This window comes from Pleurodeles waltl, chromosome 5 (assembly GCF_031143425.1).
Source record: "Pleurodeles waltl isolate 20211129_DDA chromosome 5, aPleWal1.hap1.20221129, whole genome shotgun sequence".
Classification (NCBI taxonomy): domain Eukaryota; kingdom Metazoa; phylum Chordata; class Amphibia; order Caudata; family Salamandridae; genus Pleurodeles; species Pleurodeles waltl.
In genome coordinates, this window is record NC_090444.1 from 104500062 (window position 1) to 104527184 (window position 27123).

At 46.2% G+C, this 27123-nt stretch overlaps 1 protein-coding gene across 3 annotated transcripts in view; it reads left to right on the top strand.

Annotated features, from left to right (window-relative positions):
* Window positions 1–27123, top strand: part of ESCO2 (establishment of sister chromatid cohesion N-acetyltransferase 2) — a 182005-nt gene that overhangs the window by 40674 nt on the left and 114208 nt on the right. The window contains exons 1-3 of one of the 3 annotated variants that reach the window (XM_069233720.1): window positions 10768–10888; window positions 12105–12170; window positions 22197–23172. In XM_069233720.1, coding sequence (XP_069089821.1) covers window positions 12118–12170; window positions 22197–23172 — 1029 coding nt within the window. In that variant the 5' untranslated portion in view covers window positions 10768–10888; window positions 12105–12117. Of the gene's footprint in view, window positions 1–10767; window positions 10889–11096; window positions 11148–12104; window positions 12171–22196; window positions 23173–27123 lie in introns of those variants that run through there. The other 2 variants (XM_069233722.1, XM_069233721.1) reach the window with 2 other exon arrangements.

The following is a 27123-nucleotide window of genomic DNA, read 5'->3' on the forward strand; positions in this document are numbered from 1 at the left end:
CAACTTCACCAGTCAGCAGGATTTTGTATTACTATTCTGGCCATACTAAATATGACCTAGTTACTCCTTTCAGATCTACCACTCAAACAGTATATGAGGGTAGCCCTAATGCTATCCTCGGAAAGGAGCAGGCCTCACAGCAGTGTAAAACGAAGTTAGGAGGTTTACACTACCAGGACATATAGAACACACATGTTCATCTCCTGCCTTTTACCTACATAGCACCCTGCCCTATGGGCTACCTAGGGCCTACCTTAGGGGTGACATATGTAGAAAAAGGGGAATTGAAGGCTTGGCAATTACTTTTAAATGCCAAGTCAAAGTGGCAGTGAAACAGCACACACATGCCCTGCAATGGCAGGCCTGAGACATGGTTAAGGGCTACTTATGTGGGTGGCACAACCAGTGCGGCAGGCCCACTAGTAGTATTTAATTTACAGGCCCTGGGCACATGTAGTGCACTTTGCTAGGGACTTACAAGTAAATTAATATGCCAATTGGAAATGAGTCAATGTCACCATGTTTTAGGGAGAGAGCATATGCACTTTATCAATCAATCAATCAAAGGATTTATAAAGCGCACTACTCACCCATTAGGGTCTCAAGGCGCTGGGGGGGGGAGCTACTGGTCGAAAAGCCACGTCTTGAGGTGTTTCCTGAATGTCAGGAGGTCCTGGGTCTGGCGAAGGTGGAGCAGGAGGGAGTTCCAGGTCTTGGCGGCTAGGTGCGAGAAGGATCTTCCTCCGGCGGTGGTGCGGCGGATGCGGGGGACGGAGGCGAGGGCGAAACTGGCAGAGCGAAGATTGCGGGTGGGGGTGTGGAAGGTGAGTCTGTCATTGAGGTAGGCTGGATCTGTGTTGTGGAGGGCTTTGTGTGCGTGGATGAGGAGTTTGAAGGTGATCCTCTTTGGTACTGGTAGCCAGTGTAGGTCTCTGAGGTGGGGGAGATGTGGTTGTGGTGTGGAACATCAAGAATGAGGCGGGCACATGCGTTCTGGATTCTTTGCAGCTTCATTTGGAATTTGGTTGTTGATCCTGCATATAGGGCATTTCCATAGTCCAAACGGCTGCTGACCAGGGCATGGGTGACAGTTTTCCTGATTTCAACGGGAATCCATTTGAAGATTTTACGGAGCATGCAGAGAGTGTTGTAGCAGGAAGAGGAGGTGGCGTTGACCAGCTGAGTCATGCTGAGTGTGGAGTCCAAGATGAATCCCAGGTTGCGTGCGTGGGTGGTGGGTGAGGGTGCGGATCCTAGGGAGGTGGGCCACCAGGAGTCGTTCCATGCTGAGGGGTTGGTGCCAAAGATGATGATTTCTGTCTTGTCTGTGTTCAACTTGAGGCGGCTTGACTCCATCCAGCTGGCGATGGCGACAAGTCCGTTGTGGAGGTTGTTCTTTGCCGTTGTAGGGTCTTTCGTGAGGGATAGGATGAGCTGCGTATCATCTGCGTAGGAAACTATGTTGATGTGGTGGGTTCGTACGATGTTGGCGAGTGGGGCCATGTAGACGTTGAAGAGCGTGGGGCTGAGCGATGATCCTTGGGGGACGCCGCAGATGAGTCTGGAGGTTTCTGACAGGAACGGTAGAAGGTGGACTCTCTGGGTTCTGCCTGCGAGAAATGACGAGATCCAATCGAGTGCCTTGTCGCGGATTCCAGCGTTGTGGAGGCGTGTGCGGAGACTGTGATGACATACCGTGTCAAAGGCTGCGGAGAGGTCCAGGAGGATGAGTGCTGCTGTTTCTCCTTCGTCGAGCATGGTCCTGATGTCGTCTGTGGCAGCAATGAGTGCGGTCTCAGTGCTGTGGTTTTTGCGGAATCCGGATTGGGAGGTGTCATGTGCCTTGCTGTCTTCCAGGAACCGGGATAATTGGCTGTTTACGATTTTTTTCGATGACCTTGGCTGGGGAAGGGAGGAGGGAGAACGGCCAGTAGTTCTTGGGGACATCTGGGTTAGCCTTAGGCTTTTTCAGCTGGGCGTTGACTTCTGCGTGCTTCCATCTTTCTGGGAAGGTGGCTGACTTGAACGAGCTGTTGATGGTGTTGCAGAGGTGGGGGGCGATGATGATGTTGGCTTTATTGAAGATATGGTGTGGGCAGGGGTTCGATGGTGATCCGGAGTGGATGGAGGCCATGGTGTTGGTGGTGTCTTCTGTGCTGGTGGAGGTCCAGGTGTGGAGGAGGTGGGTGTTGCATGGGGCGTTGGGTTCGTGGGTGTTTGTAATCAGCTGGTGGGTCTGGGGGTTGAAGCTGTAGTGGATTTCTTCTATCTTTCAACGGAAGTGGGTTGCGAGTGAGTTGCAGAGCTCCTGCGATGGCGGGGGTTCGTTGGAGCAGGTCCCGGGAGTGGAGAGTTCTTAGATGATGCCGAAGAGCTCCTTACTATTGTGGGAGTTGGTGTCAATGCGGTTTTTAAAATGAGTCCTTTTGGTGGTGCGGATCAGTTGGTGATGTTTGCGTATGGCATCCTTGAAAGCAATGTGTTTGGAGTTATTAGGTTCAGTGTGCCAGGTTTTTTTCAATCTGCGGCATAGTCGTTTGGATTCTTGTAGTTCTGGGGTGAACCAGCTGGCCTTGATTCTGTGGGGGGTGTTTGGTTTTTTTTTGAGCGGTGCGAGGGTGTTGGTGCAGTCTTCTATCCAGCGATGCAGGTTGGTGGCGGCTGTATTGGGGTCCGGGGTCCCACTGGGTGGGGCCCGGGCGAGGGTGGAAATCAGTTGATCCGTTGATATTTTGCTCCAGTTTCGTCGGGGGTTGTGTGCGGTGGTGGTGAGTGACTGGTTTCTGGTAGGAGAAGTGGATGCAGCAGTGGTCTGTCCAGCTGAGTTCGGTGGTGTGGCTGAAGGAGACGTGGTTGCTGGCTGAGACGATGGGATCGAGTGTGTGGCCTTCGGAGTGGGTGGGTGAGGTGACAAGTTGCTTGAGGCCGAGGTTGGCGAGGTTGTCGGTTAGGTTGGTGGAGTTGATATCGTTGTTATTTTCTAGGTGGAAGTTTAGGTCGCCGAGGAGGATGTAGTCCGTTGAGGTGAGGGCTTGGGAGCTGATGGCGTCGGCGATGTCGTCGCAGAACTGCGGTCTGGGGCCTGGGGGTTTGTAGACCAGTGTTCCTCTGAGGGTGTTGTTGGCGTTGATGTGGATTTTGAAATGGAGGTGCTCGGCTGATTTGATGGTGTCGTGGGTGTTAGTGGTGACTCTTAAGGTGTTTTTGTGGACTATGGTGATTCCTCCTCCTGGTCTTTTGCTGCGGTCTCTTCTGGTGATCTTGTAGTTTTCTGGTATGGCTATGGCTATGTCTGGTTCCAAGGCCGAATTCATCCAAGTTTCAGTGAGGAATGCGACGTCGGGCGAGTATGTGGTCAGTAGGTCCCAGAGTTCAATTGTATGTTTGTGGACAGAGCGGGTGTTGACCAGGATGCATCTTAGGCGACTGTCTGTGGCTTTGGAGTTTGGAGGTTAGGTTGCAGGTGAAATTGCAGGCTTTGCAGGAGAAGGGTCCTTTGGTGTGCATCGGTGTGGACTGGAAGCAGATAGAGGAGGGTCCTGGATTGAGGGCGCTGAGTTCGTCAGCTGTGTAATGGTGGCGCGGGGCATGTTGGCCAGGGGGTCTGGCGCTTGACGCGGTTTTGGCACGGACGGGTGCAGACGGGCTTGCCTTTGGCGTGCCAGCGGCACGTCCACACTGCGGCCGGCATAAGAGGGGAGGGGGAGGGCGTGGCAGCTGGGAGGAGGGAGTTAGGGATTCTCCAATGGGAGTTCGGTGGGGTGGGGCAGCAGGTGGAAGAGCGGGAAGAAACAAGCAACAGATGGAGGGGGGCGGGCCGCGGGGATGGAGCAGCGAAATCCAGAGACAGCTGCCTACCCAAACCCAAATGATCACAACCTCCCCTTGACAACCCAGACCTATTCCATCTCCTAAAGACTTATGCAGCTTCAAATTCCACTTCCCCTTCCTCCTATCTGCCCGCTACCCCCTCCTCCTACCTTCCCGTAGGGGGCTGCCAGATTTCCACTATCATCTCTGACTGCATTAAAACTCACACACACAACCTCAGCGCACGCTCATCCCCTCATAACTTAATACAAATCCCAACTACCCTCCCGGATCAGCCAAATCAGAAACACAACAGCTTCTCCCTAAACTGCATGCTACACAGTTGTCGTTCTTTAATCAAGCATTGTTTCGAGCTATCAGACTCGATCCTGATCCATAACCTTGACATCCTGATCCCCATGGAAACGTGGCTCAGTGCCTCATCTAACCATGCTTTTTACCTTCTTCCTCCCAACTATTGCATTTTGTGGCATGACCGGGAAGATAGTTGCAGTGAAGGTCTCACACTCATTCACCGAAACACTCCGAGATGCCGACCCTCCCAACGACTCACTTTCAGTCCTTTAAAAGCTTGTCGTGGAACTGTCTACATCAACTACCTCCAACCTTAGATTGAATGTGATTTACCATCCACCAGGTCAAAACAACACCTTCATCAAGGAATGCATAGATTTCTTCACATCTCAACTTATCAGCTCTGATAACAATATCTTCCTTGGTAACTTCAACACCCACTGGGTAGACATGGGCAACAGTGATGCGGGCACTTTCACCTCCTTTCTCAATGCACAACCTCTTGATCCGGAGAAAATAAACTTATCAGCTCGGATAACAATATCTTCCTTGGTAACTTCAACACCCACTGGGGAGACATCGGCAATAGTGATGCGGGCACTTTCCTCTCCTTTCTCAATGCACATCCTCTTGATCCGGAGAAAGTGAACAACTACAGCCCAATCTCCACACTCCTATTTTTAGGCAAAGTTATTAAAGGCTGTTGTAGGAAGTTGGCTCTGTATATACTATTTCAAAGTAAGAAATAGTGTGCACCGAGTCCAAGGGTACCCCTTAGAGGTAAGGTAGTGGCAAAAAGAGATAATTCTAATGATCTATTTTGTGGTAGTGTGGTCGAGCAGTAGGCTTATAGGAGGGTAGTGTTAAGCATTTGTTGTACACACACAGGCAATAAATGAGGAACACACACTCAAAGACAAATTCCAGGCCAATAGGTTTTTATATAGAAAAATATTTTTTCTTAGTTTATTTTAAGAACCACAGGTTCAAGATTTACAAACAATACTTTAAATGAAAGGTATTTCACTCAGGGATTCTGGGAACTTTGAATAATCACAATAGCATGTACAGTTTTGACAAAAATGGCAATAAGCTATTTTAAAAGTGGACACAAGGCAAAAATCAACAGTTCCTGGGGGAGGTACGTAAATGTTAAGTTCACAGGTAAGTAAAACACTTACAGGGTTCAAAGTTGGGTCCAAGGTAGCCCACCATCGGGGTTCAAGGCAACCCCAAAGTTACCAAACCAGCAACTCAGGGCCGGTCAGGTGCAGAGGTCAAAGTGGTGCCCAAAACACATAGGCTTCAATGGAAATAGGGGTGCCCTGGTTCCAGTCTGCCAGCAGGTAAGTACCCTTGACTTCGGAGGGCAGACCAGGGGGATTTTGTAGGGCACTGGGGGGGACACAAGCAGGCACAGAAAGTACACCCTCAGCGGCACAGGGGCGGCCGGGTGCAGAGTGCAAACAGGCGTCAGGTTTTCAATAGGAATCAATGGGGAGACCCGGGGGTCTCTCTAATGATGCAGGCAGGCAAAGGGGGGGCTCCTCGGGGTAGCCACCACCTGGGCTAGGCAGAGGGTCGCCTGGGGGTCGCTCCTGCACTGGAGTTCGGTTCCTTCAGGTCCTGGGGGCTGCGGGTGCAGTGTGGTTTCCAGGTGTCGGGTTCCTTGAAGCAGGCAGTCGCGGTCAGGGGGAGCCTCTGGATTTCCTCTGCAGGCGTCACTGTGGGGGCTCAGAGGGGTCAACTCTGGCTACTCACGGGCTCGCAGTCGCCGGGGAGTCCTCCCTGTAGAGTTAGTTTTCCGCAGGTCGAGCCGGGGGCGTCGGGTGCAGAGTGGAAAGTCTTGTGCTTCCGGTGGGAAATGTGTGGTCTTTAAAAGTTGCTTCTTTGTTTCAAAAAGTTGCAGTTTCTTGAACAGGGCCGCTGTTCTCGGGAGCTTCTTGGTCCTTTAGATGCAGGGTAGTCCTCTGAGGCTTCAGAGGTTGCTGGACCCTGTTGGATGCGTTGCTGTTGCAGTTTTCTTCGAAGTAGGGAGACAGGCCGTTGGGGCTAGGGCCAAATCAGTTGTCGTCTCTGTCTTCAGTGCAGGGCTTCAGGTCAGCAGTCCTTCTTCTTCTTTAGGTTGCAGGAATCTATCTTCCTTGGTTCTGGGAGCCCCTAAATACTCAATTTAGGGGGGTGTTTAGGTCTGGAAGGGCAGTAGCCAATGGCTACTGGCCCTGAGGGTGGCTACACCCTCTTTGTGCCTCCTCCCTGTGGGGAGGGGGGAACATCCCTAATCCTATTGGGGGAATCCTCCTTCTACAAGATGGAGGATTTCTAAAAGTAAGAGTCACCTCAGCTCAGGACACCTTAGGGGCTGTCCTGACTGGGGGGTGACTCCTCCTTGTTTTTCTCATTATCTCCTCCAGCCTTGCCGCCAAAAGTGGGGCAGTGGCCGGAGGGGCGGGCATCTCCACTAGCTGGGTTGCCCTGTGGCGCTGTAACAAAGGGGGTGAGCCTTTGAGGCTCGCCGCCAGGTGTTACAGTTTCTGCAGGGGGAGGTGAGAAGCACCTCCACCCAGTATAGGCTTTGTTCCTGGCCACAGAGTGACAAAGGCACTCTCCCCATGTGGCCAGCAACATGTCTGGTGTGTGGCAGGCTGGCAAAAATTAGTCAGCCCACACTGGAAGTCGGGTATGTTTTCAGGGGGCATCTCCAAGATGCCCTCTGGGTGTATTTCACAATAAAATGTACACTGGCATCAGTGTGAATTTATTATGCTGAGAAGTTTGATACCAAACTTCACAGTTTTCAGTGTAGCCATTATGGTGCTGTGGAGTTCGTGTTTGACAGACTCCCAGACCATATACTCTTATGTCTACCCTGCACTTACAATGTCTAAGGTTTTGCTTAGACACTGTAGGGGCATAGTGCTCATGCACCTTTTCCCTCACCTGTGGTATAGTGCACCCTGCCTTAGGGCTGTAAGGCCTGCTAGAGGGGTGACTTATCTATGCCATAGGCAGTGTGAGGTTGGCATGGCACTCTGAGGGGAGTGCCATGTCGACTTAGTCATGTTCTCCTCACCAGCACACACAAGCTGGCAAGCAGTGTGTAGGTGCTGAGCGAGGGGTCCCCAGGGTGGCATAAGACATGCTGCAGCCCTTAGAGACCTTCCCTGGCATCAGGGCCCTTGGTACCAGGGGTACCAGTTACAAGGGACTTATCTGGGTGCCAGGGTTGTGCCAATTGTGGAGACAAAGGTACAGTTTAGGGAAAGAACACTGGTGCTGGGGCCTGGTTAGCAGGTCCCAGCACACTTTCAAATCATAACTTGGCATCAGCAAAGGCAAAAAGTCAGGGGGTAACCATGCAAAGGAGGCATTTCCTTACAGCTGTGTAGCGTCCCAACTAGCCTCATACATCCAAACAAACAACCTCCTAGATACACTGTAATCAGGTTTCCACCAGGGTCACAGTACAGAAACTGTGATCCTCCAAATAGTCTATGACACCATTAAAATCCTTGACTCCGGTAACTCCTGCCTCCTGGTCCTCCTGGATTTATCTGCCGCATTCGACTATGTCAACCATCATGACCTCCTTCTTATTCTTGAACTACGCATGGGATGTGGAGAAATGGTCCTTAAATTGTTCCCCTCTTGCCTATCCAACTGTTCCCAAATTGTGAAAATGGGCAACTCATTCTCAAGACCAGTTAGCTTTCACCGTGGTGTACCTCAAGGTTCGATCCTCTCCCCAACCCTCTTCAAACTCTACCTAGAACCACCATGTGTGATTCTCAGAAACTCTGGGATTTTCTTCCACCTCTAAGCTGATGATACCCAAATATACTTGAAAATCTCAGCCCCAGAGGACATTGCCCTGCTTTCAAATACACTCTCAAAGATTCAAAAATGGATTTCTAACCACCATTTCAAACTCAACCCAACTAAAACTGAATTTCTTTTGATCTCACCCCGAAAGCAAAAACGCATGTACAAGAATGGATGGCCAACCTTCCCGCCTTTGTAGGCTGCCTTGCCATGGTCACGAGAGCCAGATCACTCAGAATCACCCTTTGTCAATCGTCTTATCTCCACAGCCACATAGCAGCCATGGCCAACTGCGCACAATACCAACTTAGGCTGCTTTGGGGCACTAGACAAATGATTCTGGAACAAGATCTCAAAACAGTGGTTCAGTCTCTCGTTCTCTCTAGACTAGACTATGGCATTGTCCTTCTCGCAGGCATTCCTATAGTTCACCTATGCCCACTGAGAGCAACACTACATGCTGCAGCATGCTTCGTCTTGCGTCTCAAGAATCTTAACCACATTTCCTCTGCCTTGCTAACCCTCCAATGGCTCCCCATTGAATCGCGGGACCAATTCAAAATCGCTTGCCTCACCCACAGAACTCCTCCTCACCCTCCTATCTAAACAAGAAACGGATAATCTCTAGAGTAAATAGGGGTTCCAAAAATGCCCAATCCTTGCTCCTTGAACCCCCCTCCCACCTTTAAGCGAGAACGATACATGAATAAGTCCTTCTCTGGCAGTGCCACTAGTATCTGGAACTCTCTGCCTCCCTCACTCCATCTAAACACCTTCCTAATAACCTTCAAAAAGGCCCTCATGCTCCTACTATTTGACAGACATCTTGGTTAATTCACCCTCGACCAGACTTATTTACTTTCTCCAATACACACAGAATAAATAGTCCAACAGTGTAGCAAGGATAGGAGATCCCTGATGGTGTGTTGTCGGTTGAAGGAAGTAAGAGGTTGAAAAAAGTCTTAAGGCTTAGTTGTAGATGGTGTCTTTATTTGTAGGTGCTAGAAATCATAGTGCCTTCATCAAGATACAGCCAACACGTGTTTCGTCACACAGGTGACTTCATCAAGGCTGGGCCGTCCGGCCAGAATGGTAAGTAAAGTGGGTGCCCGGTGATCAGCTAAGTGGGCTATAGGAAATGAAATAGATCTATTCAAATAAGTAGATCTGTAAGTAATAAAGCTGCCCATGCAGCAACAGCTGAGTATGGTAATGAGCAAGTGTGGTGTGAAAGGTATAGGAGACCCTGATAAGCCTGGAATCAAAACCTGTGAGAACCGGTATGGACAAGTGTAGCGCGCGGTGTAGCGCTGTTGCTGCATGGGCAGCTTTATTACTTACAGATCTACTTATTTGAATAGATCTATTTCATTTCCTATAGCCCACTTAGCTGATCACCGGGCACCCACTTTACTTACCATTCTAGCCGGACGGCCCAGCCTTGATGAAGTCACCTGTGTGACGAAACACGTGTTGGCTGTATCTTGATGAAGGCACTATGATTTCTAGCACCTACAAATAAAGACACCATCTACAACTAAGCCTTAAGACTTTTTTCAACCTCTTACTTCCTTCAACCGACAACACACCATCAGGGATCTCCTATCCTTGCCACACTGTTGGACTATTTATTCTGTGTGCTTTGGCCATCTTGACCCATTTTGTCCTTGGGTACTCCAGTACCCGTTGTGGTGCCTACTGGGTAGTAAGGCACTCGGCCAGGTTGCACCAGACGTTGCCTCAATTTGAATACCTACTCAAGAAAAAATATTGTTTTACCACCTAGAGGTGCGGCACCTCTCACCCTTACTACCCTTGTGTTTTCTCTTTTCCAGGTTATGTACTTTCTCCAATAGACCTGCCAACTTCACCAGAAACCTCACAGTGTGAGGAGAGGGGCAGGGCCTTGGAGGGCATGTGGCCTCGTGCCGAGAAGCACCTAAAAGGCACTGTTGCCCCCACTTCTACCCCAAACCCCCGCCTCTAAAAAATAAACTAAAGCTTTAAAGCTTGCTGAGGCTGCTGCTATTGTCCTGCGGTGTTTTCACACCCATTAATGAACATCAGCAGTTAAAAGCCTCCGAGAACGAGCTGAAAAACACTGTTTACAGTGATTTTCAGCTTGTTTTCCCTGCCACCATGTGATATTGGCTCCTCACTGGGTGACCATTTGATGGTAGCCAATATTGTATGTCACATAGTGGCACAGTGTGAGCTGGCAGGTCTGCTCCAATGTGCCCTGATCTGCTTCATTTAAATGTTTATGTCCTCTGCTCTATTTTAACTGCCTCTTGTGGTAATTCCTTTACCCATACATTGACATAAACGTTGGAGTTCAATTGGTATTAATGTGACTCTGTATTCGTGTGTTGCAAAGCGCTCTAATATCTTTGGGCCATGTCCAAGGTAAGTAAAATTGCAAAAATAAATAAATGTACGAGTTGATTATACAGTAATGGCGATTTATGACGGATCAAGGATACAGACAAGCATGACTGATTTATGACCCCCCACTAATGTGTCAAATAAATCCGGAGCTGTTTTATAACTTTCAACATGTTCCCTGTATATTAGGGCATGCATGAGTGGGAGTGGCCACGTGCGAAGTTTAGTGGTTGGTTCTAGCAGAGCGTGGCCTGTGTACTCTGTTCCGGAAGACGATTGAGCGACAGCGGTGATTGACACGGACTCCGACCACTCCACACAAACAGTTACCACGGGACCTGAGCTTTCAGGCCAGGGAGTAAGTTGTGCAAGCAAGAGGACCGGCCGTTATTGGTCGCTTCGGGCTGTATTCTGATTGGTTTGTCCAGTAGCCAATAGCAAAGCCGTAGCTGCCTGTTCTCTACCAATGCGCTTGCAGGCGGAGGCGCCTCTCGGAAGCGGGAGGTTTGAGCCTGTCTGCGTGTTTAGCATGATCGCTGGCGAGAAGATCCTTGAGGTGAGTACCAGTGAGTGGCTGCTCGCGCCTCCTTGACGGTACCGCAGACCACGATCTTTCAGTCCGTGCTAACGAGCACACACGGAGCCCATGCGTGTCTTTTTTCCAGCGATCTGCGCGGACAGTGATACTGTGGTGTTGGTGTATTATGTGTCATGGGAGGTCCCTGGGAAGCGGTGGGCGGGGCCGGCGGGAAGCGGGAGGGAGAAACGGCGGCAAGCGAGCGGGGCGAACCGGAGAGGAGTAGAGAAAGGCGTCGGCAAGTTGCATAAGCGCAAACACACTAAACAAGTGTAATCAAAGCAGCCGAATAAACGGGGAGCAGTGGGCAATATTAAATAACCAGGGACATGTACGAGCAGACACCTGCTTGAAATACATTATTATCGAGCTACGTTTATTTTCATTACTATGACATTAATGCATACATAATCTGATGGTATCGGATAAGAGCGGTGTGCAGATAGCAGTCTCCGTGGTATTGAACATGAGGTGTTTTGAGGTCACGCGTGACATTCGTATGTTTGTCGGTGAGGAGGGTGGTCGTTTTACCAACAGCTGGTTTTGACAGTGTCGCCAGCCTGATTCAAGGGCTGTAGAAGTCATGTGTGTAATAAGTTATGCGGTATTAAAAACCAAAGCATGGGTTTGACTACGTTTTTCTTATTTTGCTGGCCTAGAAAGTTGAAGATGGATTTGAAAAGGATTCAAATACACGTTAGTGAGAGGCAGACCAACATGCAAATGTAATGCAAATTACATTTTTGCAATAAGTAATCAAGAGAATTATTGCGCTGCTTAACACATGCATTCGGTAAACTAATACAGAAATCATATTTTTAGCATGCGCTGTGCTACATCCCCCAGTGACGCATTTGATCCATTTCACAAGTAAAGCAAATGCATTCCGATGTCAAATAACGTCACTGTCAGCTGAACACGACAGCCACCGATCTGCAAACATTCCTCAGGTTAAAAAGGGTGGTAAAAAGGTCTTAGATTCGGGGCACACGAAGAGGGGCTTTCTGCAGCATCACTTAATTATTTTCTTGGAGTTCGGCCAAGTACAGTTGGAGCTGCTTGCACGGATTTAAAAAGGGGTTATCCTTACCCTGGCTTTGTACCTTTGAAGTATATGTATGGCACATACATTGTGAAAGTGATGGTAAAGATGTGTGCAGTACCAACTCCCAAGTGTATTGTTTCTATCTGACAGAAAAACGAAAGAAATGGCGTTGCTAACTCCAAAGAAGAGAAAGCACGGCTCTGCTGGCTCGGACAGGTATGTTATCTGACTTCATTTATTTTTAGATCATGTATGGATTCAGTTTCAACGGTTCTTTAGTAGTTCTGTTGTATGGGCCTAATTTTATTGGATCGATTGAGAAACCTAGTTAATTTCAGTTGTTCAACGGCAAGCCTCATTTTGGCAAAGATTCTAAGCACGCACACTGCCAATTTGTTCCTTTTCTTTGTCACAGTCCTTAATTTTAGAGTGACCTAAGCCCAGAGACGAGCACTGTATCTACGAAATCCCTCTTTTTATTATTATTATTTTCTCAGTCCTCTTAATGCAGTCATTTCATCCTTAATTCCCCTCGCTTCTCCTGTAGGTCAGAGTTTATGGATGATTCTCCACCAACTCACCAAACCCAAATCCTGAACCATCGACCCTCCACACTCCCAAGACCTCTGCAACTCCCTCTCGAATTACTTCCGCCGCAAAAATCGCAGATACACAACAGCTTCACATCATCAGCACCCACCACCATTGACACAACCAAGTTTAGTTTTTTAAATTTATAGAGCGCATAGTTACCCAAGGGCATCCCAGCGCTAGCAACAGCCGAAATCACGTGCAATTAGAGAAAAAAAGTTAGTTACGAAAAATAATAGTTTTAAGTTTTTTCCTGAAGAGTCGCTCTGAGGATTCATGACGGAGCTCCAAGGGAAGGGTATTCCAGAGACGAGCAGCTTTACTAGAGAAGGAGTTGCTACCCCAATTTCTTTTGGACCGAAAAGTGTGAACATACCTGAGAGAGGAAGATCATAGGTTCCTAGATGGAGTATACAGAAAAATCTGATTTCTTAAAAGGATTGGGCCCCTACCGTGTAGGGCCCTATGAACAATGCAGAGAGATTTAAAGTGAATCCTTTCCTTGATGGGGAGCCAGTGAAGAGAAGAGAAAGCAGATTTGGCAGAAGAGTATTTTGATGAATGAGTAAGGAGCCTGGCTGCTACATTTTGCATTCTCTGCAACTTCTTTATTACGTAGAGCGGAGAGCTAAGGAACAGGGAGTTTCCGTAGTCAAGCCGAGAGAGAATTAAGGCTTGGATGAGAATTCTTCTTGCGGTGGAAGGAAGAAGAGTGAGAATCTTCCTGAACATGCGCAGAAGACCAAAACAGGTGGAGGAAACTTTGTGCTTGAAAATCCATAGTGAGCCGAGGATCCAGCCACACACCGAGGCTTTTAACTTGAGATTTGGGAGGGGGGAGATTATTAAAAGTATCAGAAAATGATGGAAGAGGGAGGACGGGAACCATTGCCCAGAACCAAAACTTCTGACTTCCCGTCATTAAACTTAAGTTTGGAGTTAATCATCCATTTAGTGATGTCGCTCATACAGCGGGAGAGGTTATCCACCGACGAGTCTCTAGAGCTGGAGAGAGACACCACCAGTTGAGTGTCGTCTGCATAGGTGACCAATGAGATGTTATGAGGGGTGATCACTTTGGCCAGTGGTGCCAAATAGACATTAAAAAGAGCGGGACTAAGAGAGGAGCCCTGGGGGACTCCACAGGTCGAAGGGAGAATATCAGAAAAAAAAAGTGCGGTCCAGAACTTGAAAGGATCTCCCTTTGAGAAAGGAGGAGAACCAAGACAAAGAGCGTCCTCCTACCCCTATTTCTGAAAGTCTGCAGCAAAGAAGATCGTGATCTTTCGAACCAACACCACAACACCACACCACAACACCCTGCCGCACCAACCTACTAAACACCTTGACCCCCCACCAACGACGACGAAATAGGCAAAACCATGAACTCCATCCACTCAGGCCCCCCAACAGACCTTTGCCGCCACCACATTTTCAACAAGCCCAGACAGATCATTGCACCCCCAGCTCCGTGCCGTCATCAACAGTTCCTTCGACACAGCAACCTTCCCAGATATTTGGAAGCACGCCGAAGTCGGCACTCTTCTCAAACAACCCAAAGCAGACCCTGAAGACCTCACAAACTACCGACCCATTTCTCTTCTCCTCTTCCCCGCAAAGGTCGCTCAGAAGATAGTAACCGCACAACTGTCTCGCTTCCTAGAAGAAAACAACATACTCAACGCCTCCCAGTCTGGATTCAGCAAGAACCACAGCACTGAGACTGCTCTCATCGCCTGCACAGATGACATCAGGACCAGAGTGGACAAGGGCGAGACCCTTGCCCTCATCCTCCTAGACCTCTCTGCAGCTTTTGACACTGTATGCCACCAAACCCTCCCCGCACGCCTTTTTGACGCTGGAATTTGCCACAAGTCCCTGGACTGGCTCACCTCCTTCCTCTCCGAAAGAACCCAAAGAGTTTGCCTCCCTCTTTTCTGGTCTACAGCCACCAAGATCATCTGTGGAGTCCCCCAAGGATCCTCCCTCAGCTCCACCCTCTTCAACATCTACATGGCTCCTCTCACCAACATCCTCCGCCCCCACGGCATCACCATCATTTCATACTCTGATGACACCGAGCTCATCATCTCCCTCAACAGGAACCCAGCCACCGCCAAGATTAACCTGCATGCCGGACTCCTCAACATCGGCAAATGGATGACAACAAGCCACCTCAAATTGAACTCAAACAAAACAGAGATCCTCATCTTCGGCCCCAACAAGACCTGGAACGACTCCTGGTGGCCCACCACCCCCAATACCCACCACCCACGCACGCAACCTTGGCATCGTACTGGACTCATCTCTCTGTGACCCAGCAACTCAACACCATATCATCCTCCTGCTTCAACACCCTTCGCATGCTGCGCAAGACTTTCAAATGGATTCCTTTAGAAACCAGAAGAACAGTCACCCACGCCCTCATTGGCAGCAGACTGGACTACGTCGACGCCCTTTTACGCAGGGACCACAGCCAAGCTTCAAAGAGAACTCCGGCGAATCTAGAACGCAGCCGCACGTCTCATCCTTAACCTCCCTCGTCACGAACACATATCTACCCACCTCCGATCCCTACACTGGGTGCCCATCAACAAAAGGATAATTTTCAAAGTCCTTGTCCACGCGCACAAAGCCCCCCCCCCACAACACTGGACCGGCCTACCTGCACAAATGAGTAAACTTCCACATACCAACTCGACAGCTCCGCTCTGCTGACCTCGCCCTGGCTACAGTCCTCCGCATCCAACTTACCACCTCTGGCGGCAGATCCTTCTCCCACCTCGCCGCCAAGACCTGGAACTCCCTCCCCACCAACCTATGCAAGACCCAGGACCTCATAACCTTCAGAAAGCACCTAAAAACATGGCTTTTCGAGCCCTTCCCAGTGCCTTAAGACCCTACTGGGTGAGTAGTGCGCTTACGAAATTCATTGATTGATTGATTAGGTATGCAGTCTTCTTGTCTCCCTGTGGATACAGACACGTTCTTTCTGGTACGGTGTAAGAATTAAGTCACATGTGTTTCATACACTGACATTTTCTTTTATTTTCTTGAGGAGTCTACTATGCACGGTCTTTGTGCCTTGAAAAATAACTAGGGTGGGCTCAAGCGTGCTCGCCTTAGTCTCTGAGAAGCAGCTGTAATGCATATTGGGCATGCCATCTCTCTCGACTGTACACAGTCTTACAAGTACGTGCTGGAGGACCCTGATAGGTGGCATGTTGTACAGCCTCTCTAGGCAGTTAGGAGGGAGACGGTGTAGGGATGAGTGTTGGGATTACAGTTTGGCAACAGGGTCCGGTGGCAAGGGGTAGTACAGACGGTGTTTGTGCATGTGAAGAAGTGTTTGACGGAAAGGCCTTCCCAAGATGAGTTCAGTGTTCTCATCACTGTTTATGCCTGTAGCTGTCTGCTGTCTCAGAAGGAAGCCAAGCACCAATGTGTGTGAGGCCATGGACTGCTTACACGTGCAGATAGCACAGATACAAACATTTGACAGTGTGCCTGGTTTGTATAAAGAGGAAAGCACTTTTTTGTATTTTTCTCTTTGTACTATTTGCTGCTTGTGCGCTGTGATTCCTGAATTATTGTTCTTCGAGCTGGTAACCCCGGTCGTTGCCTTCAGTGGGAATCACTTCACGCCACTCTAAGAAGGTGGCTTCCTAGTATGTACGCTTGCCTTGTGCCAACGGTCATGCCTGTATCTGTCTAGACCTTTTGTACCAACCGACACTGTCCCAGTCACTTGTGCTGAAATAACCTCACCCAGCTATTCTATACCTTTGCCACCTGTGCCATTGGTCTCTACCCTTGTCACTGGAGCGGCTTGATGTATTTCCTCAATGCTGTTTTTGTTAGGCACTTCTGTGTAGAGTTTCGTCTTGACCATTCATGATTGACCTGGGTCTTCTGCATGACCTGAGTGAAGACCAGTCGGATTTGCCGATACCTTCAATGGAGTCCATTTAGCATATAGATGGAGTTATTAGACAAGGATGGAAGTTATTGCTATAGAAATGGTATGCCTGCTTGAGAACCTAGGGTTGAAGAAAGCCACACTCCCTTTTGCTTTGATTGAGAATTCTAATATGTGCATTTTCTGTTGGTTCCAGATGATCTTACACTGTACAAATGCCTTTGAAGTTTATCCTTAAGGATTTGAAAGAGCCTGAAAACTTCAATGTGGCACTATATTGGCCTATACAGTAGCTACTGTAGGGTTTTAAAGTTCTACTTTGAAGATGGCGATTTTGTTACCCAGTATTACTGGATGTACCACATTGGCTTCATAAGATGCCTTAGTTTGGACGATGTGGGGTAAAATCTTCCCTTAAAGAGGTCCAGCCTCCACATTTGCAGGCCAGCAGTCGTTCCAGCAAATTAGTGCGAATGAGTTCTTTGGGCAGCCAGGCAGTCCAACTGACAGAGTCCAGTTGTAGGTCTAGAACTGTCTGATTTTTAGACCCAGTATATATACCCAAACGTACCTTTGAAGTGGAGGAAACTTCAGAGAGTGGTTTTGAAGTGCACAAGTTCCCTTTTCAGCCCAACATTGTCTGCCAGAAGCCCGGTAGGGGGTTATCAGTCCTTTGTGTGAGGGCAGGCTGCTGGCCTTTGAAGTGTGGGAGCCCTTCCTGACTAGGGAACCCCATCTGGATGCAAATGCATCTAAGTGTCCTGTGTTTATGGGGAGCTGTCTACCAGCACAGACTAGCCGTGGGTTGGTGACAGGCTTTAAGGCACAGATGGCAGTGAGGACATAGAAATGCCTATTTTCTAAAAGTGGCATTTCTAAAATAGTAATGTAAAATGCAACTTCACCAGTAAGTAGTATCTCTCACCACCGTACCAAAAATGACAAGTCTATTCCTCTCGGATCCGAAATTACCTCTTAAACGCATATAACAGAATCTGTAATGCTGGCCTATGAGAGGAGCAGGGAGTTCTTCACTACCAGTACATGTAGAACTTATAAGTACATGTCCTGCCTTTTACTTGGATAGCAGCTTTCCCTGTGGGTGCTGTGTAGGTAAAAGGCAGGACCAGTACATATGTGTTTTATATGTCCTGGTAGTGGACAACTCCTAAATTCGTTTTCCACTAATGTGAGGCCTGCTTCTTTCATAGAGTGCATTAGATATGCCCTCATATTCCTTGTGAGTGGTAGATTCTGATCTGAAAGGCGTAACCAGGTACATTTAGTATGGCCAGAATGGTAATAGAAAATCCTGCTTGTTGGATTCTATATTACTATTTTATAAATGCTACTTATAGAAAGTGAGCTTTTCTCTGCACTTAAAACCATCTGTGCCTTACAGCCTGTTTCCAACCAACTTCTGTTCTGTGCTGGTTGACAACTCCCATGTTTTCAGATAAGGCTGGCCCAGTTTTCCCCTTGTGGGTTGCCAAGTAAGTGGAACAAGTAGTGGCTAGTAAGGGTGTAGGTGGATGTTGTACCCATCCTAAAAGGATGTCTGGGTTGATAAGATTTCCTGGCCTAATAGAAGCCTTGACGATTTCAAGGATTTTGTTTGTCCTGGCAAGTCTTCCGGGACCCGTCTATTCACTTTTTGGACCCTTGATGAATTTGGCCAGGAAAGTGGATTTTTTTTTCCTGTGAATTCCTGACATAAGGGCCACTTTGCCCTCTAATAACTGCTGAGGGTACTTTGTCTGAAGGCAACTGTGCACTTCTTTGTCCAGTGGATTTTTAGTCTCATGCTTGAATGTTGAGCCCCTTCTGAGTCATTACCTGTTCGGATTAAATTGGGTTTCAAACATCTTCAGGGTTATGGTGTTCTGATCCTCCCTGTGTCCCTGGTTCTATCGAGCCCTGGCCCTCTGTGAATGTAAGGTCTTCTTGCACTGATTTCTCCCCTAGACTTCACGTCTTGTTACCCAGTCTTCCTCTCTTCATCCTCTTGCTCATCAGTATGTAAATGAGCCTGCGGATCTATCTTTCTGATCTGAAGGAGCGTGTTGGGTTTCTGTGTTCTCTTGAGGAAAGCATTCCTAACCCTTTTAAAAGCTGTGGGCCACGTTTTCTCTTCACCACAGTGAGTAATATGGGTATTTCTGGGGCTTCTAGGATCTTCCCTCGCTGGGAGGGGTACACTTAGGGCTGCCTCCAAGAATAACAATTTTCTACTCTTGGTTTTCACTGCGGTATTAACTGCTGTTTGTAGCAAGGAATCTAAAGCCCTCTGTTAGGTCCTTCCCAGCAAGGAAAATACAGTATTACTTGTCGTCTTCATGGAGGTCCTTAGCCAAACACCCTCTAATTCCACAATAAACACTGCCTACTAAGACAGTTTTAGAGCAGTTCTCAAAGACTGAAGCCTCCAGGAGAAAAGCACATAACTGGCTGCTGAACAGTAAGGGACAAGGAAGTGTAGTTCCTCTCAAGTCTTTCAGATGGAAAGACTCTTAATATTTTCTTTTTTTACTTTCATGGACTCATGGGAAATCTAGTCCCTGAAACATGGTTATGTTTTAATGGCTGCTTTGAAAAAAGATAAAGGAAATAAAGACCTAATCCTCACCTTAATTTCTGATATAGAATACATGTTTCTTCTGTAATTCTTTTTTGTCATCATCCAGAAATAATCTCACCCAGGTACTCTGTAAGCCTCTAAATTTTGGACATTCATTGTTTTTTTGTCTGAAAGGGAAGGAGTTTCTTAGCATGTTGTAGTGGAGCCTAATTTGTGTTTCGCTTGTGGTACAGATAGTTATGGTACTGTAAGCTGAAAAGACTCTCGCCCTAAAATCTCCGACATTGGTGCCCTTTCACACAGGTTTTCCCCTTTCTTACTCTCCTACATCACCATACCTTCACACAGTATTTTAAAATCCGAAGGAAAAAATAGAGCTTGTTATTTTGCTTCGTAAGCAACTTAGGATCCTTTAAAAATTGAAGTCTCCTACCCTGTGCTAGTGGAAGTTTAATCTTTTACTTACTAGCTGTTCATAAGCCACACTTTTTTAGTACACCAAAGTTGAAGAAAATATCTTGTATACCTCACACTGGAGTTTACAAATATAAAGTCATTATCTAATAATGCATCCGATTTATTAATTTGTTTACAACTGTTCTTGGGTAGGTCAAATAAAACTAGAATTGTTCATGCCAACAAGGGAACATGTAGAAGTCCTGTGTGCCAAGACGGTGTGTCTTGCTTTACTGCTGACTGAGCCAAAATACACACACTGAAAGGAGTCAATAAGATTCTCTGGAATGCACTTCTTAATCTGAAGAAGACACGTATTATATCTTTTTGCAAGGCATGTGAGGGAAGTCCTGTAAAGCCAAAAATGTACTTTCAAAATGTACAATGAAGTAAGACCATGTACAAAGAATCTTCAATCTATAAATAGCAAATATATACATGCAAGGATACAAACACGTATATTGATATATACACACACAATGCAAAGCAAATAATTAATAAAAATCCATCACCGTAGTGCCGGTCTGGTACTTCATCTTTCTCCTTCCAGCAAGCCGATGACCCCGTTCGACTGCAACAAGAAATAGAGAATTGTACCCTCACGGGAAATATATCAGGCATTCAACGTCTAAAATCCTGATTGAGGCCTCTTAATCTCCCACTGTCGACCTGGGTCTCTTATATATTTTAAACAAATGAGGAAGGAGCTTTCTGGAAAAAAACCCTTACGGTGCAAGAAATATAAAAAAAAAAAATGCTGGCTATTTTAGGTCCGGGTTGAAGGAAACCAGTTGGAACTGGCCAGTTTCCCTAGGTGTGTCACCTAAGCCGTTCCCTGCTGCTCCATAAACATCAGTCTAGTACATAGGTACTCGCAAAGTTTTGCCTGTGGCATGCCCGAGGTCCACACAGATGCCAGTACAGCGAGGGTTGGGGTGATGAAAGGTTGGCGTAGGGGTACGCGAAGCAGCTGCATGGTATGGACAACAAAATGAGCCTTCCCATGGTTTCTGTCTGCCATCAATGCTCTATTCTCATGCCCCTAGAATTAAAGTCAAAGCATTAACATCTAATGTTAAACATGAGAGGGAAAGAAACGCTCATCTGGTCAGTGAATTGCAAAATGTGAAACCAGAAGACCTGGTTATCAGTCCTGGCACCCCCACTTAACCAAATTGTGTGATCCTAGGCAATTGGTTAATTTCACTTTGCCTTCCTTTTCTTCACTGCCACATATAAGAGCCCCTTGACACATACGAGTTCAGGATGTCTGCTGTACAAAAGTATAATGTTGTTTCAATTATATAACAAGATTACGCACAAAGTGCACCTGACAAATGAGTTGCCTCTTGTTTCAATAATGGCATTGTTTTCCAAATGGGGCTGGCATAAATGTTTCCAAGATCATGTTTGAAAACTGTCACTGCTAATGCCTCTAAAGTAGTGATATAATCTTATCTTCTAAGGTAAAATGCTCATGCATGTTGCTAAAATACCCTTTTTAAAACTTTGCAGAGTTGATCATGTTTCTGCATGTTGAGTGCAAGATGTCTTTAAAACTAAAGGTGTTTCTAAAGAGAGGTTGTCTAGAATACCTTTTTTTCTATACTGTTACTTTAATTAACATGTAAATAAAGTATACCAGTCTGTGTCGCAGCTTTCTGTTTGTTCCTGTGCTGTTAAGTGAACAGCAGCCCAGTGCTACTGTTCACCAGGGGCCGCAATTAAACCTCAAGAGGGCCACACTTTGAGTGTCCCTGGTCTAGTACATCCTTATCGTGCTGACTGACTGACTCCTCCACGTTATGTCCTAGCTCTTCGGTGAGAAAATAAGCTGAATACAAAATGGAGTCGGTAACTGGTGATCACGAATGTGACGGTGGCCAAGTGCAAAGTGGTGCGACACGAAGTCAGGGGTCAAAATACAAATAGCACGGTTAAATTCTGGTTCCTTGAAATTGAAGTGAATTTTAACGTTGTGCCTAGATTATGGTGATGCAACGTCCTCTAGTTATACTTGTACTGATTTCTCTGTTCTTTAGTGGGGTTGTTCTGTGCTACACCATCACCCTTTTCATATGTAGATTTAAAAGAACTATTGGTTTAACATTTTAAACGAGCTGTAAAATATGCATAGCTGTTGCTTAAATTTATTATTTGGTTATACCGAATGCAGTATTAAGATCGTGGAAGCAATGAGCACTTATGTTTTGTAACAACATCCACCCTAAAAGGCTAAATGAAGCTTGCAGGGTGGGTGGAGCGGGACTTGCAGGCCTGAATATTCCCCAAGATGCCGAGCTTATAATTCCTGTTCTTATATTGGTCAGGACCATGGTATTCAAGTCTGTGCTTGGCATTTGCGTTTCTCAAGTGTATTTGCTTCCTGATATTTATTTATTCTCTCTAATACTTTGACTTTCCAGAGCTTTTATGAGATATTCAGTACCCTTTTCTTCCTCCTGACTATAGGCTAAATACTTTATATTTTTTTGCTTCCGACTTGTGCCATTTTTCTTGTCATTTTATGATATAAAATTGCAACTTTATATGTGTTTGTCTTTTGATGAACAATATAAAATTGCCACAGTTGCTGCCCTGATAAGCTAAAAGGTCTCAAACAGAGTTGGCAACGTGGTTAAATAAGACGCATTATATAGATCACCTGTGAGTAAATCACTTCTTAATCTCTTTCTAGTGCACAGTATGCTTCTGGAAGCCCACTGAAGAAATTTGCCATCGATATAGATTGGACAACTTCTCCTGTAGCACCCAAAAACATGGGGAGTCGTCATGTGCAGCCTCGGGCAAGACGGGCCCTTAACATTCACCGAGCTGATAAGGAGAACCATTGTGATTCACCAGTTAAATCAAGTTTGCCTGTCAATGGGCTCAAGTCACCTATCCCGGGGGCCACAGCAGTTTCTAGACTATCTCCGCTTAAGTCCCCACATCTGCGATCTCCGTTTAAACCTAACGTCCCTACTGTATCATTCTACAGCAAAGACAAGGTGTATCTAAACCCCTTTGAAAGGAAGGTACTACATGAAAGTAGACCCATGAATCGGAATGAGAACGTCTCTGAAAATGCGAGTGCTCCTGATATGTTTCTGAGAAGTCCACGGTCAACACTTCGTATGGCGTCTAAGCAGGTTAAAGTTTTGCCCCACAAACCAAAGAAGACTAAATTGGAAGTACCTCCGTCCCAGCCTCAGGACGAAAGCAGGCAGATATCCAAAGTTAAATCTGGCATTCCTTTTAAAGTCTTGAGCCTTACAGCTAAACCAAGGCCTAAACTAATTTTAGGAGCAGCATTCTTTTCAAATGGAAGGAAGCCCCAGGCTACTCTGAGGAAGCAGGCTTTGCATTTAAAGCCCAATCCAGCAGTTTCCAAGCCTGTGATCAAAAGTGATCAGCAGAACAAAATGTCAAAGGAGTCTGGAATGCGCTCTGCTGGATCTGAGACAGTTGAGGTCTTGCAGCAGTTTTTGTCTGTACCACCAGAACACAGTGTGAAGGCAGAAGTAAAGAATGGAGAGGAGTTAACTGCAGGAATGATCAACAACTTGGTGTCCAGAAAGAGGACACTTCTGAAGAGTGAAGTTACTCAGCCCAGATTATCATTAATGACAGAAACTCTGGCCTCTGAAGCCCTTACGTATGAAGCAAACACAGTGAGTAGAAACTATGTATTTAGAAGTGTATCAATAAGCTATTTTGTAATGTTTTCTTGCTCCCTGTGTTGGACATGAATCCTGTGAGAAAATAGAATTTTAATATGTTACAAGCTGAAACTACTTTCTCATCATTGAGGTTGGGGTTTAGGAAACTCCTCTTACTGAGCCAGGCAGACACGCTATGTGAACACACAAATCAGGTACGCTTGTCTATTAATGAGAGACAGCAACCAAACACAGTTGCGGAGGTATATTTATTTAAGCTTGAGAGATACAAACCAGTTGGCCTTCAAAGTATGCTCTGCCAGACACAGCTAGCACAATCCTTTTATACTGTGTGAACTTCATTTACGTATGTTGAAATAGACGAGTCAGACATGTAAGTTAAGCTAAACACTAACAGGAATCTTATCAAAGCCTAACTACATTCTCACAGTGCTGAGGACAGGTGCAGTTTCAACATCTGCTGTTTGTCATCTTTTCTTATCTATTTCCTTCAGCTTTTGAAAACAAAGGGGTACTAACAAGGGCTTTTACCCTCAGCAAGTGCAAAAACACAGGGAAATCATGATGAAAACAAACCAACATGGAAATCAGTTGCTCAATATCACATTTATGCTCCTACAGCTTTTTTCTGTAACTCCGTTCAGTTATGTGTTATTGGTCATATATTGTTTTCACTATTTATCATACCCTTCAAAAGGACCAATCTCCTGATGCTTTCAGTCTTAGGGATTGATATTGTGCTATTTGTGTTATCAAGCTTATTGGCATTAAAGATTTGAGTTTGCATTGCTATGATTATAGATGTTCCCTGCAGTAGATTATTCATTGGCACATTATATGAAGCTTAGTGGATTAATTAGTGTTGATTATTTTTTATATATATATATATATATATATATTATTTTTTTTAAGAGTGAGTCCTGTGTTGTAGTGCTGACATGAGTGAATTTAGGGTTGAAAGCCCCTGGTGTATTATTCATGTTCCTCCTTGCCCCTGATTTCACAATATTTTGGTGCTCTGGAGATTCGTTCATTAGTCCCCCAAAGGTGCGCACCATGACCATGCAGTGGCTCCTAGCAGAATACAAAACTCCTGTCTGAAGGTCCAGGACATCACCCAAATTATGGTTGTTGGCAGCTGTTTGCTACATGTGCTATACATGTCTTCTTACCTGCACCCAGGCTGAGGATGCTGCCAATCAGCACCCACTGGTAAATATATGCAATCTGCCATGTCTGGGAGAGCTCACTTGCCTCATCTGTAGTGACTTTTGTGTGGCATGAGTATGAGAGGTTTGCGTATCCATGAATATGAGTTCCTGTACTCCCTGCGTGTACCTGTGCTGCTCTTTCTCTCCCCATTCCTACCTAGGACATTATAGCTGTGCTCCTAGTTTGTATATAAAAAGAAAAACCTTCATTGGAGCTCAGTGTTCATCCAACTGGATCAAACCATGTCACACTGCTCATGTAAACATAGCAACTTAACAAGATTAAGGGCATGAACGCTAGTATCCCCTCAAGAAAAGGTGGTGTTGGTAGTCTATCTTGCAAGACAGCTGACATGCCAGCAGCAGCCACTGACTGTCTGGAAGAGTTATGCAATCCTTGATTAGAGTACTAGATGCTAGCCTTCACCGAGCGGGACCATCATGGGATAATGCTTGCACATTAGTTGTTTGTCCCATTTATTTTGCTAACAGACGTTTTGCCCCCTAATTAAGCAGCTCTGCAGGTGGTGTAACGCCCATGGGAAGGGTGGGGAGAGCAGTGGAAGCCTAGGGGCACCCTCTGAAAAAATAGAGGCACTCGCTGTGGGGCAAACCCTGTGTGAAATATCTGCAAATCGTTTTCATATAGTCAATGCAACCCTATTAAGATTTTTATAGTACCAGTGGACAGTAACTGAAGTCCAAACAAACATAGCATACTGAAGATGTAGAGTCCAGAATTTTCAGTGTTAATCTGAAACGCTAATGTTGCCCAAAAGTGAAGCGTGACTGGAGTTTCAAAAGGTTGAAGCAAACATGGAGGAACTATGTGCACCATAACACAGTAAGAGAAGTACCTTTTCTAGGTGCAAAGTTGCAGATCGGAGAAGATATGCAGGTTAAGGCTCTACATTTATGAAAAGAAGGGCGATGGGCCACAAATAGAATTCTGTCCTGAACAGTGATCCAACCAGTGCAAATGGTGGGGATAGGCTTATGACTGTGGGTTCTACTATGATCAGTTAGATGCATTGTTATGAAAAAAACAGACGATGCAACCGAAATTTGAGCCACACCAAATAAATGGAGTTTCCATGACTTTAGCCTGTGATGACTGATGCAGCTGTGCACCCTGTATTCTAAGACCGATCAAGAACCTCTAAGAACACTGCAAGTTTTAACAGGTATCCAGTGAAGCTTTTCTTCACTTTCTTCCTTTGTCTCTGACTGACCCTCATCCCAGCTGTCTTTCATAACAACCAGCTCAGTCACAACTGTGAAGGCCTATCACTGAGTGGCTACCTTTTGGAGACAAAAGCTGTAGTCCACCCCATGGGATGTTTTTATTGTCAAAGTGTAAAATCTAGACAGACTCATGTCCTTGGCACAGTTGGTGCCAGTTTTACACCTTGTCAAGAAGTCTGAATTTTCTCCAGGCTTTCATCCCACCACCAATACTATACATTTGGCATACAATTCCCAACCAAGGAAAGCAAATTGGGGGGCTGATAACTCTAGTATATCTGCAGATAAATCCTTTAAGGCAACTATCCCTACAGTGGAAGTTCAGTTTGTATTTCCAACATTACCCCCAAACCTCCACCGTTCGCATTTTCTGCCTTCATGACCATAGGGAACCAGTAAGCAGTGGATTCATACAGCTTCCTTGTTCTCAAGTCAGCAGGACAAGTCACCCTGCACACAGACCGTATCGGCACTGGGCTTCAGAATCCATCAACCAGACCATTTGCTAGGGCCCACAACTGCAGTGGCATTCTTGGAAGGACTACACCACAACAATTGGCTAATGTATTTTCCTGGATGTTCATCGTAACGCAGAGCACTCCAGGACCACTCTGTCTTGCTTTTCCTCTCCAAGGTCAGGTTCCATTGTACCCACCCATGGGCTGTGTGGTACCTCACTGGATAACTCTGCCCTGAAGAACATGTTAGAAACTCCAGACTTCCCCTTTCATCCGCCATCCTGCTGCCCCATATAGTAAATCTTATCTATCCTAAAACAATAGGCCAGGGACATTCCTGATGCTCCCAGGTGCTCTCAAGATAGGGGTGTACAACCTTATACTGAAATTTTTCTTTTTCAACACCCGGGCAATCAACTAGCATACAAACCACTTTCTTGCACTAATGTCAATCATTGCAATTCAGAAATAAAGCTGTGTATATTTTTAATGGGTAGGCCAGACCCTTAATCAAGTCTAAATTCCTTGTGCTCCGAACAAAAAAACAAAACCGGTGGGAACATGCAAGAAAGATGCACTTTTTTACACTTTTCTTCCCACAGTGGCTTGCTTGTGACCACGTGGAAGTTCAGGAGAACAAATTTAATGATAATATGAGCCAGAATTTCAGGGGGTCAAATTCAGTGATAATTTTGATAAGTTCTTCTTGAGGAGGCCTCCTCTGTCACCCAGAGCTACATCTGTCTAGCTCTTCACTTCAAACATGCTTTAACTAGAATATTGTTTCCAGGAGCAGACCTCAGGAGCAGGAACAGTCATGGCCACTGGTCTACTCAGCTTAACAGCTTGATTTTGAGACCTTCTAGTTTGGACATTGAAACTTGAATAAAGCTATGAAAGAAGGTATGCATATTTTTTTCAGCTGAAAAATATTCTGTATGTGGTGTTTGGCTTACTGATATGAACCCTTACCCTGCCGTGATGAACCCTTGGCACCAAATCTTCATTTGATTAACAGGTGCCTCTAA